This window comes from Varroa destructor, unplaced genomic scaffold, assembly GCF_002443255.2.
Source record: "Varroa destructor unplaced genomic scaffold, Vdes_3.0 BEIS01000004.1, whole genome shotgun sequence".
NCBI classification, from domain to species: Eukaryota; Metazoa; Arthropoda; class Arachnida; order Mesostigmata; family Varroidae; genus Varroa; species Varroa destructor.
In genome coordinates, this window is record NW_019211457.1 from 22,780,708 (window position 1) to 22,803,574 (window position 22,867).

Consider the following 22,867-nt stretch of genomic DNA (forward strand, 5'->3'; position numbering starts at 1 on the left):
CAGATGCATACTGGAACATAGGCAGTGCCAGCGGCCGTAGCAGCAACAGTCTCGAGAATTAATCAGCCTGCTCTCGCTGTCTGTATCCGTGTAACGCTCTGTGGCCACGGCTAGATCTCTGTAGCCCCGCTTTCGTTGATCTTCGCGGAGATGCACTATCTCAATTTGCCTTGTTCTTTCGCCTCTATTTTATGGGGTATGGCTCACTCGTGCGCTCGTTCTTCATAAAAGACGAACTCTAACCGAATGAACCATACATGAAAACACGGAAAACGACTCAGAATCATAGCAGCGAATCAGCAATTTACATGGCAGGTGGCCCCAGCTACAGGTAGGGTCTGTAAGCGAGTTCATTACAACTCAATATCAAGTTGATCGCTTGTATTTTCCTCTTCACTCAGTCGTCGCACGGGCGCCTGTGGTAACTCGATCTGAACCAGCCAGATCAGGGTCTCAACGTTGAGTCGAATTTTTTCGTTAATTTCGAGAATTTTCCATAGTGAATAATTTAGAATAGTGTAACAGGCTTGAAGAACAAGAAACACTCTCTGTTAAAGAATGCCTTGAGCATTACATCTTTCACTAAACCCCATTGCTTCGGATGGCTGACCCGTTCCAGTACTAAACGGAATATCTCTATGCCCTAGTCCAAATCCAAGCCATTTCCATGATGCCTGTTACTTAGAAGAGGTTGGCTCTCAATGATAGTTCAGAGGCGGAATTGTCGTATGCGAACAGGGAAGAAAAATACGAATTGACCCCATGATAAGATTATGTGCTGACTTTCTCGTCCGTTATAGGTAAAGGTGTTCAATAAATAATTAAGCAGTCGTTTGATTTGAAAAAAAAATCAATAAGGTACAAATAGTCGGAAGGATTTACCAATTTTTTCTCCCTTATTTGTGAAACAGGTTGCAGTTGGCAGCAGGCTGTAGTTGGCCAAATAATATAACAAAAAAAATTTCGAGTTTTGACACGTATGGCACTTTTCGTCTATTTCAAATTGGTTCTAACTTCGTAGTTAGATAAAATCTAACTTAGGACAGTTAAGTTTAGGATTGCTGTGAAGTTGACAACCACCGCTATCGGAATTACTACGTTCCTGGATTCAGTGAACGACTGATCCCGTGACAACTCCCTGCACTGGGCCGATCAGTGCAATTGCTTTTGTCAGATATTCTCATTTTTTAACAAATTTGTAGTGCATGTTTTGGGGGTATCTTTTAGAATCATATAACTTTACGTTAATATAAAGTTTCCTAAAATATTCAGCTTTACGCCAACATACGCGAATCAAACACTCTGTGATGCGACATCATGATAAGGTGCTACAAGATATTTCAAAAAACAGCTGATTTTTTCCGAACCATGTCATCTATTGTTATATACATGATTCCCAGGCCTAATTTTCAATTCAGTTGCAGGCCATACATGAGGTGATGGGAATCGAATTCGAAAGCGATCAGCTAAGTTCTCTAGATACGATTTCAGCGTTAATTTATCTACAATATAACTTAGTTAGTTGAATTATTTGGCTCAGAGAGCGCAGCTAATGCTTTTGGTTACTTTAGAAGTTCTAAAGTAAATGATTAACGAACTTCCGGCGAGTACTCCTCGCACCGAGTGTTTTACTAGGGGTACTAGTACTGCAACGGCATGTATTAGCTATAGTAGAATAACAATAATGGACAAAACAAATAATAATCGACATCTGAGCAGAATTAGGCCTAGCCTTTGCTGTTTCGATATTACCTATATACATAGGACCTATATACATAACACGAACTACCACTTAGGTAGAAGGCTTTAGCTGAGGTGTTTCAACAATGAGCATCACTATTGTTACTTTTCAAAGTAATATTTATATAAGTTCGATTGGAGATTTTGTTAATCATGTCATAATCTATCCATAACAGAAATAATAATTGCAATCTGAAAGATGTGTATCTTTCTAAGGGAAACCAGCTCATCATATATATTTTCTGTCCAAAAAGATGCGCTTTTTTGCCTATGTATGCAATAACGACACAGGCGTTAAGGCTCTGTATAGCGGTTCTGTTCGACGACCACCCCCTTCCCCCCTTTCGGAATCGCATCTGCATAGCGCTCTCTATCCGATGACCTAGAAATAAAACACACTCACATCTGATTCGTACACTCAATGGACTGATCACCAGGTGGCGAAATTGTACAATGTCCGATACCGACACGTTTGTAAGCTTCTAGCTCTGAAAAACTCTGTGACGGAAACACGTTTTCAATGTCTCTGCGATGCGATTCCCTAACATCCTAACTGACCGCATTTTGTTCTGTATACTGCAGCAGAAACAGAAAATCTGTCTGGACGGGTCGCTCGATCTAGTTTATAAAAATATCTACAATAAGTTTGGCTATAGAGTTTTTCTTTTCTGCAGCTTAGATTGCTTATTTTTTAAAAAGCGATACACACTACACCTTCGAAAATTCAGGTTGAACAACAGTCTTGTAAATAGGGGTTCGCTTGTTTAGATTTTCATGTTTACGCCGGGGAAGGCTACATAACAGGTTGACGTCTTAGGATCGTTCGACCTTCACATATTTTATAGGTTTGTGCAGATCGTGCAGCATGAATCTCTCTGGTCTCATTTTTTTCTGCATGTCAGCTAGATATTCAGCGCACAATAGTAATTTTATCAGGTACTCTTTTTCCTGATTTTACAGAAATGCGAGCGTTTGGAAACTATCGACTTCCCCAGATGTTCACCGAACTACTTCAAAGAATAGTATTCTAATGGAATTTGATCACCGAACATAGCCTTTTCAAGCCACAATGGGCGCATTTTGCCAATGAGAATAATATTTAGAATCTGTGGTTGTATCAGGCTTTGTTACCTACCTTTGACTATTTCAGGGTTCTCTTTCGATAGTTTCCCATCTTCATAATGGCTAAAGTCTACTTCTAGTACTAACCCTGCTTATAATGCTAATGCATTAAAATATGCTGTCAAAGTTCCATAGATTCCAAGCAAGCGGGACTAAATGTCTCATTATTGATCGAACAAAAAAAATATCACTGTCGAAAGTATGATGAGGCCACCGTGAGGTGATACTTGTTGCGGATTCACAGATAGAGGGCCTGGAATATTGTATCTGGTGCTGCTTGATCCTGTTGACGGGAATATTTGCGTAAAACAACAACTTAGACAAAATACTAATTTCGAAAGTGAAATATATTGATTGAAAGGATTCAATCATTGAGTTGTTTGGCGTAGCAATGTTGCCTTTGATGGCTTAATTACAATAACATCTATCTCGCGTCCACCGCAAAATCCGTAACGCTAACGCAAGACATTTGCACTTAACTAGTATACTAGCAGACTCTATTAAAACAAAGACTATTCATATGAAATCTATCAACATCCGTCGTATAGTGTCTTTTCTGGTGTTGCCCCACACAATTAACGCCTTCTGTAGTTGCCCCTAATCGTTTTGTTATCGCGTGGCCTTTATCATCATCCTTCCATTTAACCCCCTCGTTGCTGTGTTCGTGTTTTGAACGAAGCGAATTACTGATTCCATTTGGATACGCTCAGATAGCTTTTTTTTTCTATGACAGCCGATTTCTTAAATTTTCTACATGTATTCACTAACAAAGAAGTGAGTATAGCTTCCCTCCGCCCCTTAATTGGAAATGAGTTAGGACCTACTTGGACCTTTTAAGCCTGTCACTTCCGCTGTACCAATGCTGGTAATGGCCGTTGCAGTAGCTGAAGCGGCTGCGCATCGTCACGGCGGATCATGCCATCGCTGCACGAAGCTGCCATCGTCACCCTGTTGCATCAAACTTAGCGAGGTTCTCAATCGTTCAAACCTTTTTTTCGACCTGCGGGCTCAAAGCGGCGTCTGAATCGGTTGTGAATCGTCGGCGCAAGTAGTGCAGCACTAGATACGCTAGGAGACGCGTATGAAAGTATTGAAGTAGCAGCCTGTTTGAGCTGGTTCCTACTGCTGCTGTTGCCGCCATGTTGTGTGTGGATCCTATTCTAGTCTATTGAAAACATCATCAGCTACAGCAACAGCTGCAGGCCAATGATGGTATGGTGACGTCGACCTTGTCCCTCAGTTGAACGCTTAATACCAACCAGGTCAGTAATGCTCTTTATGGCATTCACTACTTGTCCTTTGTAGCTTTAGTAGAGCATAATAAATATAGCAGCAACACTACCTAACTGTAGCCGACTGGCTACCCACAAATAGTCGTTTATAGTTAACTGAACCACGCACCGCTTAACATCGAATGGCGATGTGGCCGCGGGCTGGCCACATCAGTATGGAAACGATAGCAGCGCCTGCAGTCAGTGGCAAACATAACGACACACATCGTAAGGACACCAGCGACAACGAAGACGACGATGACGCCGGCGGCCGGCCACCAGAACCTTTTCGCATCATCGGTCCGTTTGCGGTGCGCCGCTTCGGGTCCAGAACCGAAGGCCACCGAAGGTGGCGCTACAGGCCCCCAGAAAAAGTTTACCCCCGACCGCGACCTGACGCACGGAGGCAGCAGCAGCAGCAGCAACGGTAAATTCCAGAAAATTTTTATAGAATAAAAGTGCTTACTAGCCAGAATTTTACCCTTTCTGCGTGAATCCGCCGTTGCAGTTTTATGTATCATGTATTATATATTGTATTATATAGTAACAACGGAGCAACTGTTGCCGGGGCTCTGAAGTCCTGCCGCCGTCTACACACACAAGCACTTACAGATACACGCACGCTCACAGAGTCTTCAGTATTATTATCAGACGGGTTATACGTTACAGATATGCACAGATACATTCGTGCACCGTTCCGCACGACTAAACAGATACACGATTGTACATTCGCGTTTATTTTTATCCAGACAAAAATATCCAACGGTCAGGCAATCCGATGCATAGAGGTAGATACATACACAGACTCACGATGAAACCAACGATAGCTAACACCGTAACCGATAAGGTCAATGTCTAATAAAGTGTGTGTTAATGTGAGCAAATGTGAATTGTTCATACATGTGTATGTGTGTGTGTGTGTGTATATATTTAAATGCGTCAATTTGTCGTCAGTCGGCTTCTTGTTCCTATTTGGTGAGTGCCTCTTTGTAAAAGTGTTTGTGTAGGGGCATTTGTAGTTTGGCATATAGGCTTATAACGTTCATACTTCTGCCTCCTGTTGCTGCTACACTTCTTCCGAGACGCAGTTTTCAAGCTTATGTCAAATGTTCAATAGCTGGAACGGCGCTGACGGCAGCGGTAGTAACCGGGGTCCTAGTGGAGCTCTAGAAGAAGGAGAAATCATATGGAGGAATCAGCGGGGGATCGGGGGCTCGTTATATGACTGGCAGAGAAAATAGAAGCTTAATCTGCGCCAGAAAATGAATGCAGCCGCCGTGGTAGTTACTGGTGCTGCAGCAGTTGGGGGGTGTTTGGCCTCCAGAGGCACAACCAGACACAAATAGAGTGAGAGGAATACGGCGGGTAGTGACAGAATAGAAAAACGAAATGGTCACAACGGTAGCGAGAACGATTACACAAATTAAGGAGCAAATCGTAAGGATAATTGTCAGTAAAGTATCTATTTTTATACGACCGCTTCGCTTTGTGTGAACATATGAATTATATTTAGAATCCAAAAAGTATCAAAAATACCCACCTGTCGTGCAGGTAGACGCAATGAAGGGATCTACCTATGTATGTACGATGGTATGTAGCTACTAGTTTAATAAACAAAAGTCCGTAGGGCATGCTGGTTGCCAGACGCTACGTTGCAAATGATCATGCCAGTTAATATCGATCGGTATCATATACCAGTGATAAATTATATCACCTCGCATCAGCCTGAAAAGAAGGATCTTTTCAATGCTATAAGTGATGTTTATCAATCCTAAATATGCGTACACAATGATAAACCTTTTGGTTTATATACTATACAATATATGAATCAATAAATGATGTTGACGCTCCACGTGCTCGGCTTCTGCCTGATGGGCCGCTTTTATCCAACTAGCCTAAACCAATAAATTCGTACCTTAAACTAATTCCTCCAAGCTACAAAAGCTTATGTTTGTTGTCGCAGCTCGGGTTCGAAATCGTTCATGAGTATTTCAGAGAGAAACATTCCGCAACCCGACTACCCGCTCTTTTTGGGCGAACGGCGCTGCCATCTGCACGAACGCCCCATGGTACTTGGGCCTTTGACCTAGTTTGCAATCGATATAGTTGTCAAAACATAACACCTCTTGAAATATCAGTGTTCTATAAGTCTAGACGACTCTTTATTATTTTGCTATAATACTAAACAATCGGGTTGCTGAGCGTTTTCACGAGCAGTTCGAAATTGCGCTGAAGTCCTATTTATGCATTTAATGAACATTGTAAAGATACACCGACACTTTCGACAAAGATACTCTCAATTGCAATGAGCTGTCATGCAACACTAGAACATTTCTTTCAGCAATAGAAGAATCGTTCCTTACCTTAGAAATCGGCCAAGCATGGCACAATGAGAACGTCCATTTACTTAGGCCGCCGACAAAGTACCTAGGACAAAACTTGAAAGTGTAGATTATTTAGTTCGCTGGAAAGCTTCAAACGTAACGCTGTCAAATTGACAATCACCTTAAAGAAATAGCATTTCCATAACTTCATTTGTACGGATTACGACTGTTACCACATCGGGGCGTATAACTAGCAGATTTCATTTCGTTTTGAAAATCTGTATTTCCCAGCATGTTATCTAAGAGTATTGGAATTATTTTAAGCCTGCATCCTGCATGTTCCTACTGAGTCTTACTGTTGCTTATCATGGGTAAGTCTCTTTCATTCGAATATGGCAGTTATCACTAATTAACGGCACGGTATGGAACGAAATGTCAACAGAAGCAGAGTCGTACCACTGGGACGTGGTTTAACGATTACCAAGCCACGAACAGCTAATCCTAGACAAATTGAATTGACCGCTACTCGTGATAACTTTAAGTCTTCAACTTTTTGCTAAGTGTGATTCCTTTCAATGAATAATAAAGACGACGATACATATACATATATATATATATATATATATATTGAATTAATCACAAGGTCTTTGCAACTTTGTTGCGACCATGAAGATGGTCGGAAAAACTGTGTTCGTACTTTTCATTTTGTAACTAAAAGAAAAACGTGCTTCCCTGGGACGACTGCGCACGTATGATGAGCTACTGATGCTGGCGTAGAAACAACCCCAACCAATGTAGGTTATAAGTAAACGATTTTTAGCAGTATAGTACTTTATACCATTTTTAATTCAATATCGTTGAGCATAATTATATCTGCAGCGTCATGTCTAGACTACGAGTATGGCGAAATACAAAATGTGAGACTATCAGTTGGCCAATTTGTTACCTGGCCATTATACAGCGCTGACAACTTCCGGTGTCATATGTTATTTGCAAAGCAAGAAGAAGGCCTTGTTAGGCCTTTGGTTAGTTTTTGTTTGCATTTTTTCATCTGCAAAGGTCGACATTAAGCTCGAGATAGTCGTGATTCGTTCGTCGCGTACAACCGTATACGATAGCGTTAATAACGTGAACAACAGCGCCGAATACTCTGCCAGCACGTTTTTTGCCCTTCACCTACATATCCAATAAAGTATAGAACTTTTTTCGCCCACTAGTTGAACCTGTCATTCAGTTGAACTGCCGTTGCCCTGACCTAGAAGCTGTATCGAGTGAGTCTTTCTTCCTCATGTCCTCAATTTCTTGTTCGCCACCATGAGCGACAGTTACAAGTGAACAGTAAGTGGCAATAGCGTCCGTACTGTCGAGGGTAAATTCTATTTTTCTTGGCCGAGGTCCGCCCAGGGCCTGTGGAGAAGGCATGAGAAAAGGACTGCATTTTATGTTGTGTGTTTACTTCGAAGTCTCTTACAACTATCTGTCAATATGGCCATGAACTGATGGCGACCTGGCCGATTCTCCTACAGCACGAGAATCAACACGTGCCAGCCGAAAGAAGAGCTAGCTAGGTTTCGCCCCTCGCCAGTCTTCATCAGTGGGCGCCTGTAGGGCCATTTCACGTCCAGGGGATGACACATTTGCATATAGCGCGACACGTCGCCCAGTCGCATCGGGTCCTAGATTAGTGCAAATATACACAGCCTCTCCCGCCAATACGAGCTAGCCTACAACAGTCAGCTGTACACGAATGCGGTGCACAAAAAGACACAGAACTTTGTCTGATGAAGGATGAGAAGCAGTAAGAGCAGCAATCATGAAAGAATTAACGCAGTAACGTACCATGGCGCTGACATCCGCCGGCGAAAACCCGTTCCTAGCATCAAATATCAAAAACGTCCGCAGTCGTCGGTGATGCGCCCAAACGCTAGTAGACTATCCGACGTATTAAACTGAGCCTAGCGCCTGTTTTCTGGTGAAAACAGGTCTGGTATAGGCCTGTACGAGAGCTGTATGGGGTGCGTCCCAACCACGCTGGCTGACCAAAACGATGAACGCCAGAAAAAGGAAATAGGGTGAATAAGAAAGACGAAACAAATAAAAGAACCGCGGGAAAAAGTGGGTCCTTCAGCGAGCACAGGAATCTGGAAAAGAGAGACCGAATTAATAGATGACATACAATTGGATTTATATCTAACTGTTTGTATTCTTCTTTATCTTTAGACGACGAGGGTCCCGTGCCCATCGGACGATGCAAATGAGTTCGAGGCCAAACGGAGAGATCACGGCTGCAACACTAACAACAATGGCTATGTGTAAGCCAAGAGTTTATGTCGGAAACATAGTATAACCCGCTTTCTGGAAAGAAAGCTAGCTTTACTTCGAGCGCACACCAGCTGATCTTTGTTTATAGTTTGTATAGTAGTACCATTAGTAATTATTAGTTTAGCGTAATTCACTAAACGTATATATATATAAATGTGAAGCTATATAGGAAAAAGTTTGCTTAATGTTATCGTTAACGGAAGAGAAAAATATGCTATTAGGTTTTTCCATAAACCTAATAGCCTATTTTTCTCTCCTCGATCACGTGATAGACTCACTGGTATTTATTCATTTGGCGGAAATACCAATTGAAAACTTCCATATGTCATATCATCTCACAGGGTGTTACTATATGAATCAGGAGCGGGCCTATATCAGCCACTAATTATTCCGTACGAAAAAAGTAGCTATTCAGCCCAATTAGAATGGAAATGCTTTTCTTACTAGAGGAGGCTGCGGTTTGAGCTAAAGAAATCAATGCTTTATAATTAGTTAGACAGGTCAAAGATTAGATTTGCTTGTTATCTTGCAGATTTGCAGGACGTTCCGTGGCGCAGGTTCTGATACCTTAACGCGTTACATTCTACCTGAGAAGCGTGCAGAGACCCTACTAGTACACCTGCCATTCTATAAAAGGGAGTTTAGCAAACAGAAGTTTGCGCCACTGTCGTGGTTGTGCATGACTCTAGCGTAAAATTATACCCAATCAGGGTTTTCCGTTGCACGATAAACTTTGTGCTACGACAATGAAGTATTTCAAATTTTTCGAAAATCGCTTCATGTGACACGCCATTGACAACAACTGCGCATGGTGTGAGAAGTACGAACCAATCCTTAGTTTAACTTAATAAACATTTTACGGTTTAACTTAATACGCATTTTAACCAACCAAGCTTAATTGTACTCTGAGGCCACTTAGTTTTACTAAGTTAAATTAGCATCAGTGAAACATGATTTTATATAATACACTGGTCCGTACAGCTCTCAGAGTAATCGTGTAAAATAACTTAATGACTTTTCTACTTCACCTAGTAACACAGCGGTTTAGGAGAAGCTATGAAATGCTATATATACATATGTACGTTTACTTGCAGAGGGTTAGTGGACGAAATCTCTCAGATGCAATAGTTTATGTCTACGGAAATACGTGCCGAACACCGAACATGAAATTCCTCAAAATTTAAATGGAAAAGGAACTGTTTACCTTGGTAACTTGGAATAATGGACGATCGAAGCAGCCATCTATATATAGATCACGTGATTCATCTACGAGCAGCATAATGAATACGAATCATAATAAAATTCTGGCATATTTTACTAAAGCCCATAGGTGAATTGCTTAAGTAAGTGTAACTTATTTCATCATCTATAACCAAATGTTTCCAGTTCAAACACTGCGATCTGAAACATGTTTTAAATGTGTTTGCTAAGTTACCTGAAGTATAGAGTTGACTACAGCTGATTTCTGTTGTCTGTTTTTAGCTATCCTAGTTATTGTCATCTGTTTAACAGTAAACCTGCCGACTTCTTATATGCCTACTTCAACCGCGCCCGATTAAAATAACCGACCTTAAAAATAGTAATTCTTCTTAATGCAAGCGATCGATTTGGCCTCTAATAAGAGGTTCGGCGTGAATTTTCCACCTACCTTACACGCATCGGATCGAGCTGAGCTGTTTGAAAGCAACTGGAAAAGTCTAGCGGTTCCTAATCTAAGAACGCGCTTCATTGTGTTAATTTTGGCAGCGAGCGCGATGTCAAATACAGCCAGTATCTCGGGCACGTATTGCTGATGGTTAGGTTTACCTTATTCTCATTCAATGACAACGTCCAGTTTAATCGGGAAACGATCCGACGTCTAAAACCGCTCGGGCTATTCAGGTTCTTCCTTTTCTCCGTAGATTCCTATGTATGCGTATCTTAGGCGATAGAGAATCTATGTGGGCCTTCCTAATACTCATATGTCGATCGCATTAGATGTCAGAGCCAAAACTGGGTGAAGGATGTTGTTTTTATAGATATTCCAACAGCGATTACTACACGCGTTGGATAGATGGCGACAATTAATTGCTGGTAGCAAAGATGTAGTAACCATTGGTCTGCGTCTGCATGCAGTCGACGCATCCTAATGACCGACTATCTGTCACAAGTGTCATCCAGCTGCATGATAAAACCCCAGCGCTGGAAACCAAATACTACAATTATTAAATCGCTAATTTCCGGTTCGGGAATTGCGGGAGGTACAGTTCCTATTAAAACCGCAACAAGACATCGGTTGAAAGCAAAAAGATATAGAAAGAAATGCGTATACTTATATACTAAATAATCCTTCTTATTGCCATTCAATTTCCATTAGGCGCAGTCAGGCCGTCCGCTGCCAACTGAATTCGAATAGATTTAACTGTCCATAAGTACTCAACCTGTTAATCATAGTAGAACCATCAACATATTCGTAAACCTATGAGTATTTAGCATACAGCCAACTCCTTACCCTATTTTTATTCCCGTCCCCTTTCATCCTTGTAAACACATCGTAGTACTGATGAAGCAACACTTGTCAGCATATCGATATAACATAGCGGTACTCGCTTCCGCACGATCGATGTCACATCGCGTTCGGTAACTGGCCATAATCCCGACAGCAGCGTAACACAGTGTGGACGCTCGCTGGAATTATCTATCCGAAATCTGTTGTTGTTTTAAATATGGCGGCGTCGTAGTGCTTGCTTGTAATGTTGTTGATTATAAGGCATCAGCGTTTGATTTCTGTCATTCATCCCATGCAGTAGGCGGTGTTACGTCAGGCGAACGCGTCGGATACCTCTGCCAGAAATCTCCGTATACCAATCCAGTCAGTATAGAGTTACACTGAAGTGAAATGGGTACATCGCCCATATCTATATACATAATTAGCTAGATGAAGCAGATCGAAAAAGGGTTCACGTACGTGAACGAAAAGGTGGCAGAAGAAGGTGACTGTAGATGCTGAAGTCAGTTTGCGTTCGTGTTACGTATGCATTAGTATGCGCTACCGAATCGCTGACTGTTTTCCGTGAGAACGAAATCTACGTACGTCCCGTACGGAATGTTTCATGTAGTCACTACGTTAGAATCGAAATACTGTCTTTACGTCAGCCGGATGTCGGGCCGGAAAGGAATACGTAGACCAGTGTACATACGTAACATGCCTGTATTGTAAGTTTGCTGCGGAGGAAGACCGCACGAGGTAGACCAGAAAAGTGGTAAGTTGTCTTTGTGGGTGCGTCTACAAAAATTTAGCATCTGCTACTACTTCTACTACCGTAATCGAGTAAGAGTAAATAAAGATAAACAGCCAAGGTATGGATAACTGCCATTGTAGCAACAGCGACCTCATCGATAAAGGTCGACTTTGCTACAGATATAAATGAAAGAGTCAGTTACTATGTGGAACAAGTCGTCAAAAGGTATCGCCTTCTTAATATGGCGAGAGACTGTTGGCCGCGTATCGACTGACCCCAGTTTGGGTTACTGCTAACGTTCAGGCGTCATTAATTAGATTTTCGAATCTCGGGTATATGATCTATACGGTTATATATATAGCAATTTGGAAGTGAATATAGTGTGGGAAGTACCAAGTGTTCTTAGTGATGCCGTACCCTTCTGCTGATACCGTCCTAGAAGCAATAATGTACACTAAAGTGACTTCTTATTTTCTATGCTGACACGAACCTGTGTTCGACATGAAACCAGATTTATACTAAGATATTTACGGCTTTATCCGCTGGGCCGTTTTATGGAGCAAAAAAAATCCGACCGTTAATAATCAGGACCATCTTAAGGACTTAATCTTAAATAAACAGCTATCCACTTACGTAAGATGATGATACGTACCAGCTTCATTACGATGCGTCTCCTGGAGAAAATAGACAACTCATTTGTAGTCGCACATGCAGATAACTGAATGTATCTTATTATGTTGGGCTAGTTAAATCCTAGTTTCAAAAGTAAAATAAAACTTATCTCTCCAAAGGGAACATATTAAGGGTGTGAAAAAATCTACTTATCCTAATGATCGCTACACAGTATATTGTGTGTTAAAAAACGAAGAAACTTCAAAATCGTTAGACGATTGCACACTTACTGTTTACGATACACGATAAACTATTTACTCTGTTAAAAAATAAACAATAAATAAAAAATAAGTTTTTGGTGCTTGTCATTAATTTGACATGGAGGCCTCGTGCGTCGAAGAACTCACTTACGATACATGCCGTCGTGAAACATAGTGGGCTCCGTTAGACATAAGGTTGCTTTTCGCTCTCGTATGTCGATGGCTCAAGTCATTCCGTCTTAGTTTAGCGATCACGAACGTCAAAGATATCGAACGCTTTCTAAACTTTAACCAGCGGCATACAAGCGACGACAGACAGATCGAACAAAGTACCGATCGCCTCACTGGTCCATACATGCAATTAAGCTTTATTGTATTACCTGTACGATTTTATTATAGGTTATAGCTAAACAGGCCTTTTGCTCTATATACAGCTCCGAGTGTCACCGAGACAATTTTCTTCTTCGAACGGATGTCCCCCTCCATGAAAACCCGTTTGGCGCGCGTTCAAATGAGAAATTGTTGTTAGAAGTTATTCCGTTTATTCTGTCTTGGCCGTAAACAGAACATCATTAAGCGAGATAATTAGCATTGCGCAGTTAAAGCACCGAGGAGGGCTACGGAAATAATGGTACGACAATGGGAATCCACGACCGAAAAAAATGGCCCCTTGTTATTGTTAGCGTACATTCTAGCTGTAAACATGTCTTGCGTATATTATACTGCTGATTAGGGTCGTACTATTCAAAATCTTCATGGCGTGCACTCAATTATATCCGGTGCCAGTCTTAGAATGCTAACTATCTAGGTTCAATTGCTATCTGTACTGATAAGCACTCAATATCGTACCGATGCAAAAACCGTTCAAGCACTACATAAAGAGCGATTTTTTCAAAGATGGTTGATACAACGTGTAAACCAGTTCGGACCCACATTTTGTCTATGGCGGTCAGTTCGGTAGACGTACGAGCTTCCACAATTGACCCCTTCGTCACCCTTTCGATGACTCTAAACTCCTCCAGAATGTCGCAGAGTCAAAATGTCTGACCTTTCTTTTCTATCTACACCTTTAAACAATTACTCTCTCCATTCACACACGTTGTGTACCACGTACCTTCTATATATACATCGAAGCATTAGGACTTATGTTTTGATTGAGCTACTAACATATTTAAACGTCTGAGAAGCTTAAGCCGACATCTTGTATTTTATCTGTCATAGGCGCATAAATCACTTCTGTTTATTATTACCACTTGCTATCCTAATACTATCCGAGCTCTTGGAAAAACATAGTAAGTGGCACTGAATCGTGTATTGACGTTATTATAACAACAACTCGTTATTATTTAAATATCTTTCATGGCTAGTGTTTGGTCTGAAGTGGCTTCAGCTTTGGCGTCTCTAGCGGCACTTTTTCACAGCTCACGTTTGGTCTCGTATCCACGCAGCCTCTGTATGTGTCCGTCCATCATTGTTTCTTCTTACCATAGAAATATACGCTAGTAACAAAAAAAAGTCGGCGATTTTGCGTAGAACTAGTTTATAACACCAGCCTCGTTATTTTATATGTATACACGGAACTTCGTTATAGCTACGTTCTTTCGCAGCTTTTCGAATACGCAGCACGTATGGACAATTCATACTTTAGGATTATCTCCCATTAGATAGTCATTTGTCACAACAATTCATGAGTACGATCCATCTTCATTCGAAGACTCTAAAGACGAAGCTCAGCGACAAGCTAGTATAAAAAACTAGAACAAATAGTTTTAGATTTGCAGCAGGGGCTGCTACGCGTCAATTCAATCCTCAAGATAGTTTGTTAAACTTCTAAGTATGAAGTAAGTTTTATTAGACATTAAGTTTTCTTATCGAGCCAAGCCAACTGGCAAAAAATCATCAAAGCCATTTCGGAGTTTACCGCGATCCAAGCACCAACTAACGAGGCAAAAACAATGTCGATGTTCCCCCAAAAAAGGGTTCTGTTCTATTTATCCATCCATACGACTCAGAAAACATGCTAGAAAAAACTATCCGTGGATTTAGAGTAAGTTGTCGCTAAGGGTCACACAAAAAGATGCCGAACGTTCAACAGCTTGATTAAACTTTCACCATTGAACGAAAGCCGTCTATAGGAAAATGTGCGGTTTCCCTATGAACGGTTGCCGAACACATGGCGTTTGTAGGCTCCTTTGAATAGAGATGTAAATTTTTCAAGCCCGTAGCTATACGTTCAGCTGCGTTCTTTTCTACCGTGTCTATTTTGGTCATTCAGCTAAATTTAGCGGGACTCTCTTGCCAGTCGTGTATTTTTACCTGTATTACTATTATTATTATTATTAACACCAACTGCTTGTAATCTGCGGTTGGGTTGTATCTGGAAACAGTTTCTGGTCGGCCCCGAACGAATAGAAGGTCTCAGAAATTGATCTAGACCGTGACCCCGTCTCCGGGTCGCCCTTAGGCTAATTACAATGACATAATAATTAATTCGCTTACCATACACGGTTTTAGCTGAAATCGAGGTTTCTTTTTTAACACTGAGACACAACGACTTTTGTTTTTGTCACTTTTATATTGCCTCGATTATCGACGATACTGCAGCATAATTCGCAGTATTATTAGTTATCTCTATCTGCACTAAATTTAAAATAATCAGTGATTAGCCTAGAGGTACAGGCGCCCAATGAACGGCGCTCGTAGAACATATATAGACATATTTATGAAACATAAAGCAGCAATATGGCCATAGTTGCATGTATCATGCAATGTCCGAAGTAGCAAGTTGAAATTAACTTTAGCAGAACGGCCCAGCGACCTACGTCCGTTATCCTCCGTCGTCCATTGGGAGCTGCAAGCAGATGTGGATAATATTGAATTAAGTTGATTAGAAAAGTTTAAGATGCAAATGCGGCATGCGGCTGAAGCGTATTGTCCATCCGTGTGCAGGCATCGATCCATGTGCACCTTGAATGCGTAGAGATGGCTCGTAAAAATAAGGCGTCTGGGATTGTGCTCGTAAGGAACGGGAGAATTTGGAGAAAATCAACCAGCAACTTTTTAAATTATTCTTATCGTTATTGAATCTGTCGTCTGCTACTCCCGTTTGCTCTATTCTTGCTGTTCAAAGATGGATGGCGCACCTAAACATCGTCAAGGATGTCTGTGTTATTTTCTACAAATTAAAACATATGCCTAACTAGACATTCACAACCGATGCGGTAACAGATTGGTCTAATCAAAATTAATAGATCAGTCTAATTAAGCCAGCGTTGGCATTATATACTCGGGCGTGTTTTCCAGTCAGCGAGTACATATTGGCGGGGTAGATGCGGCACTCGAAATAACGCGTTGGCCACGCTGACCTCAGGTGGTAATGCTCGCGGGGTGGTGTAGAGCTAATGCGCCTAAAGATAGTTGAAAACCTCAGACTACCCATATGAAATTCAGTCAACGTTTATTGACGGGGTTCGATGCTAGGTCGGGCATTGGCATATTATAGGTTTTTTGTTTGTTGGATCGATCTGCTATAACATACTGTTGTGTTGAAAAAATACCACACAGTTTTCGTGACTAGAAACAATTTTTGATCCAAAAATCATACATCTTACGTTTGAATCGAAGGTCGAAGAGGAAAACGTTTAATTGACCTGTTCTTATTTACCTATTTAGTAATTAGATAAGTAACTATACATAAACAGAGTAGGTGCTAGAAGAATGTATTGCCAAAGTCTCAATAAACAGACAACGGGTCTATGAGAAATATGTATTGATATATATATATATATGTATATAACTTCTCATTTTTATTCGGCGCAAGCTTTGTAACTTATCAAAAGTCAACCCACTGACATTCTATTCTGCCCTTCTAGCCTTTTCTTCTGCTAAAAAAAAAAAAAGAAACGTTGCTACTTTACTATTGGAATAGCCTAACTACGGGATATCGACTTCTGCTGGCCCGTGGCCTTAGTTCTACTTCTGCTCGTATGGCAGCTACTTCTGGCTGTCGTGGCCCTGGTCTTCACATCACTTCACGGACTGCGGCCGGACTGGGCCAGCCCATAACCACCCCTCCTCGTCTCCCCCTCTCCTCCCTCCCTCCTTACCGCCCCCTCCCCGGCGACCCAAACCACATCGACAAGAAACTGCGACGGCAATCGCAATAACCATGAAGGCGAAGGCAGCGTACAGTGACGTGGCTTCCTGGCACCGGCTTTTCGTCAGCAATGCCACCAATGAACGTATCCTTAAGCCGAAGAGTCAGGGTCTTTCTGCAGGAGGGTGGCAACACCTGCAGCATCGGCGATGCCGGCAGTAGCGTTCGACACCAATGGCAACAGGCAACAATGGAAGCGCTCAAATACAGAAACCTCTCCCATCCGACGTCGCAGCGGATCATGTGGCGTGGCTTGCATGCTCACATCATCCACAGAGTGGCGGTGTCCATACGATTGATACTCTTTGCCTATGACAACACTCAGAAGCTGTAGCGCTAATGATCTGCAGCGGCAGCGGTAACTGCTGGAAGAAAGCTAATGATAGCATTCCCGAAAATAGTTCGTCCACGAGCTATTCGTGTCATTCGTTATGGTGTGACCAGCATCTTATCAAGGGTTAGACCACGTTAGCTCGTACCATGGCACACAACTATCAGTTTTACCTTGCGTTTCATTTCGTCATTCAACCACCGCAGATTTTCGATTTCTGGCGTTAGACGACCAAACAATTCATGCGCACACCGTTTTCTGTATAATGACCTATATGCTATGCTATCCGCGTATTTCCATGATTGCTATTCTATAGTACAATACAATTTTGTGCTTCTCTGAGAGACGCGTTTAGGAACAAGCTGAGTTAGCCTCGTGTGTAACGCAAGCGATATGACGAGAGTGTGACGACGGATTGCTGGTTCGTTATCCAGTTTGATGGTCCTATTAGCTGCAGGTCTATTTATGTGTCCGATTCTTTGTCTGTTTTTTAGTCTAGTCACATCTCTAAGATCGCCAATCGGTTTCTGGCTCTCAGTGTTCGTCTACGGCGAGCGTGTGTTCGTGTGTGTGTGTGCGTGTGTGTATGTACCCGTATGTGTCTGAGTTTTATTTAAGGACGACCCTGACCCAGTGGCAGTGAGTGAAGGCTTCTCATTATTTGCCGTACAATAGAAGCTGCTGATGACAGCAATGGAAGCCGTATTGACGATGCTAACGGTTTGATCTGTTATGCCGGCGAAGCAATGAGCTTTGCGTTACTGGTATCGCTGTTGTATATCAGTGTAGAGATAGCCTCATTGTCACTTCATCTCCTGCCATGTGTGTCTCCGTCTGTTTGTGTGTGTGTACGGGCAAACACGATTATTTAGTTTGTGACAACCTAATGATAATAACAGCCGTCTTATTTACTGCTGCTGTTCACTTCTTCTGAGGGCAGGCCATCGGTAAATTTCGTATTCATTCTAGCCCGCTGCTGAAGTCGTCAATATTTTCATTAATAACAATCAATTAATCATAAACATTACAGTTATTATGAAGATGTTCATCAGTAACAGCATCATCGGCAAATCGGTTATCAAGGATAACGACAATCGTTCCATCGACGATTCTAACAACTACCACAGCAGCTGTTGCTTGTAACATAGTTATTGATGGATGTCTTGTCGGTCCGTAGAATATTATCGTTTCATTTTGATTGTTACTTTGATTAGAGAAATACCGATAAATGGCTTCGCTGATAAGCAACATTATAGCTCGCGATGGCTGTGAGTCAATTTCCATGACTATCCGGGTACGCGTACTCATAGCTTTATATGTAAGCACCATCGACTAACGGGTAAGGTATCCAGAATTATCGAAGGTTTTTGACTTTTGTCGTTATAAAAAATAGCTACACTGGTGCCGATACTCGGAGTGTATATTACTGGACCGCGTCTAGTGCATTGTTCAAGCATCATAATTGTGTTCGTTTTGCCCCCCATCGCCTAGTCGATTTGGACCCTTCCCCATAATTATCACAAGCAATGAATCCTTCTGAATTCAGAATCATGTGACATGTCTAGCTGAAAGAAGATCAGTTATTCCCGTTGTGCACTTCTTCCCAAAACGGAGCCTTTTCAGCCTGATTTAAGTGTTGACGTACTCCGCTTTGTGATTCGTCGAGCGTCGTTTTCGGTCTATCTCGTTAACTGGTTCGTGCGCCGCAAATCTGTCTACCCCACAGTCAGTACTAATCGACTGTCTCAGTTGGAAGCTAGCGGAACTTTAGCTTTCTTCGTTGCTGTGACGCAGAAGTATGACTTGATCGATTGTAACGGCTAGTAAATAAAAGAGAACCAATTTCGTTTCTATGAACCTTATCGACGCGTTGCCGCGGCGAAGCTTAGAAATGCATGCAAGTCTACAGACTTACGCAGATTCTGTATAAAACGCTTATGGGTACAGATGCAAGAACGATCTCTCGTTTAGACTAAATCAAACAGTTTTGGCGGGGTAATGGTTCCGAAGGTGACATCACGAGACGTCGGCTGAAGAGCCGTGAACGGCTGGGCTTGATACTGTCTGAACAGGTCTGAAATAACTATCCGATGGTGACGTTTCCGCTAGGAAGGTTGAGAATACTTCGAACGAATTGTAGTAGGTAGCGGGGGGGATAAGTTAAACGTTTCTATGGAGAAATCAGATTGGCTAAAGGAAAACGTGGATGACTGACGAAGCGCACACGAGCGTTTCTACTTCTAACTAACATATGCCATATCTTGACCCGAAGAGCTTAGTATATACAAATAAAAATAACCAATATGTGAATACAGTGGGCGTGCCCACCTGCTTGTGGATGTCTCGTGTCATTGTTTCCACACATACTTTGCCAAAAGGTGAGGAAAAAGTAGGCAAAATACTTTTGCTCACAAATTCAGACGTCCTCGTACTTGTGCCTACAAATTACAGTAGGTAAATGATAAATACGATGAGAGATTTGGATTTGGACGAGCTTTTGATTGTCTCAAGGCGTTACATTTGCGTCTAGGCTTGCTCATAGGCTTTTTAGGAGATCAGGATGTGTCTATCCTCCAACGCGGTCAACCTGGACACTTTCCAAGCAAGATGTCATAACTTCTTTGGCGTGAAAAGGGAGTACAATTAACTTGACGAAATATTCAAGTTGTCCGTGAGAGATCAGCGTTTCCTAGTAAATCTGGTTCGACGGACGCAATCTAAAAAAAAAATGATAGCTGTGTTTTCGTTAATTGTAGGTATCATTGGTAGAGTCAACAGTGAATTCTATCGTATCGATCGAATAGCCATCATATCGGTTCGATTGCCCCAACGCCTGTTTGTGCCCCTAGAAAAAGTTATAGATTGCCCTTGCGGCTATTTACAACCGGTAGTTGATGATTAGATAACGATCAAACAAAATAAGGTTGGTCTCTTTAGTGAAACGATGATATTACTACTGACGTTTCATACTTACCCGGTTTCGTCGCCGGCGCCCGTAGACAAAAATGCTCCTATAATTAGCGGCCCATTAGTCGAGCGTGTTGGAGTGGTTGGCTATGATAATTCCGATGATCGCGAAAGCCTTTTCGAACAAGAATCATACACTGACTCCCTTCAAGGATATCCGTAATATTTATCGCAATATTCGCATTCATTATCAAGCATTAGGCGTCTGGTAGCATATGTCCCTGCATTGTTGCTGAATTGATATATTTTGTACATCGTCGTAATCCTAACCCGGGATCTGTTACCGTCACCTTTCTTGCTTCCTGCGATGAAAAGGGAGGAAAGGATGGTAATGCAATTCTTGCTCTAAATAAGGAGGTGGGTGGTAAGTCTGATATCGTCAATGTCGATCGAATATCCCTTGACTACCACAATTGGCCAGGCGGCTTTGCGACCTTTTCAAGAACGTTTCATGTGTGCTTTTATATCTGTGCGAATGTGGGAAACACCTTTAACGTAAATACGTACCATATATATATATATATATATATATATATGATAAATTATTATATCTGAAGGTCTCGAACAAGCGATGAGAAGCTGCTACCTCGAATTTTGTGACACCACGTTAAGAACGAAAAAAAGTGTTAATAATAAATTTACTGATCTGAAATGTCTGTTGGTCACAACTGAACAAAATAAGTACATGAGAAGCCTTTGTCGGCAAAACCTGTGTCGGCATCTATCAACACTAACTTGGAAAATAGGCTCAATCGAAGGCAAAATTATTCTGCTCGACAACGTTTAAATGTCGCTCGGTTGTAATCACAGTGTACAGGTTTGCGTCTACGATACTGTTCGGAAGTTAGCTGTCAGCTTAAATCATTCGACCTAACCGCAGCCTAAATATCCAGGCTATGCGGACACCCGAGAGCCTATCGATGACCGTCATGCAGGATTTCATCCATTGAAAGCCATACCTGTCGCCGCCTATTCCTCTAATCTCTACAACTGAATTGGCTTACGGAAGCTTTATCTATCACGCAATACGGACGGGTCATCATCACAGTGACCGCGTGACACGTGTCCGTGTGTGTAGTAAAAATGCCTAGATAGAGCGTTTTAGCAGGGAATTCTATTTGGTATAACTGTTTAATAATAATAACTTCTCGTTGAAAATGCCTAGAAAGGTGAAGTGCTACAGACCATACTGGGCTACTTGTCTATTTAACTTATTCCCGCCAGATTGTTCCATATTTGGCAGTGCTGACGCCGTATTCTGATAATTATCTATTGCTCCTTGGCGTACGTAAATATCTACACTGATAAATAGAAGTATTTTTTTTTAAATGTTCTACTTCAGATATGTACTTAGTTTTAGCTTACCGTGCTGCTTTAACGTGAATGATATTGACCCATATGATATTCGAGCTGCTACCGGGCGCTTGTGGAGTTTATATGTCGAATATCTGAATCTGAATTGGTTGCTTATGTACAAAATGCAGTTATATTCTAAAGCAAAAATGTGCCTAGAGCCAAATTTTACCCAGTCTCGCTCCTATGAAACCTTTAACGTGGCAGGAACGGTTTCGCCTTCGTATTTGCAGGACGGATCGGGTGAACGACAGCTATCCTTGCTTCGAGAGCACTAGAGATCACAACAATCTATAGAGGAATAATGCACTTTATATTTTCAACATAGTTTATGTCGCAATTTCTTGTTTTCACCGTTAGTATCATCGAGAACTCGATGATCTTAGTATCGTCGGCTCGTTGTTCTAAAATGCCAGCATCGAAACTGAATAGGCCGAATAGGACCGCGAAGTCCACAAGCAATTCGAGTGATTAGCTTCACTGTAGTTGCTGTCAACGTCACACTTATTATTGTGTGTATATATTATAATTATTGTGTCAGATTCTTACCTAAAGATGGTAACCTATCCGTCTGCCCGGCTCATTGGCCGTGCATTCTAGATCTCCACTTCGGCGGTTGCGTAAATTGTATATCGCATTGAATTTTGTGTTCCGGTTCCTATGCTCATATTATATCTACCGGCTCTTACTATTACTACCGCTGCCTCGCTGATTATTGTGCAACAGGCCACTACCAAGCGCCGGCTGCTGCTCCTCCCCGACGAACGAACAAACCAAGGAACGGGAAAACAGGCCGAAGCATCTGCAGCTGTTACGCTAGTTGCCAACCGGGTCGCGGAGGTTAGCATCGGCGCGGCAAGCCGAACAGCCGGCTTAGATCTGCCCGGTATAGCTGCTGTAGATGATAATGACGATCGTCATAGTGATGACGGTCATCATGGCGTTGCTGGTTGAAGAAGGCGAACAGAACGTAACAAAGTATAAGCGAATGAATAGCGTCCAATATAACACACGATAGGGGTAGCCAACACGAGCCGATATGGAACAAGCAAAGAGGTTTAGAGAAAAGAGCTATCATCATCATCCCCTGATCCTGGTGATGGCGGTGCTCGAAACAGCTTGTCTCGCCTTACTCACGCCTACAACGAGATAGTCGTTTGTGTATAATATGCAGGCGAATGCGTCTTT

At 41.9% G+C, this 22,867-nt stretch overlaps 1 protein-coding gene across 3 annotated transcripts; it reads left to right on the plus strand.

Annotated features, from left to right (window-relative positions):
* Positions 1 to 1,088: 1,088 nt before the first annotated feature.
* On the plus strand, positions 1,089 to 10,091 carry LOC147755970 (uncharacterized). Of its 3 annotated transcripts, none has more exons than XR_015326836.1 (3): positions 1,089 to 4,560; positions 8,678 to 9,599; positions 9,874 to 10,091. XR_015326836.1 is itself a non-coding variant. In XM_086987690.1 (3 exons), the coding sequence occupies exons 1-3, from the start codon at positions 4,277 to 4,279 to the stop codon at positions 9,341 to 9,343; spliced, it is 408 nt and encodes a 135-aa protein (XP_086843816.1). In that variant the 5' UTR covers positions 1,089 to 4,276; the 3' UTR covers positions 9,344 to 10,091. The 3 variants fall into 3 exon arrangements, 1 of the variants encoding a protein (XP_086843816.1); XM_086987690.1 differs by having other exon boundaries at positions 8,678 to 8,769; positions 9,312 to 10,091; XR_015326837.1 differs by having other exon boundaries at positions 1,091 to 4,560; positions 8,678 to 8,769.
* Positions 10,092 to 22,867: the final 12,776 nt, after the last annotated feature.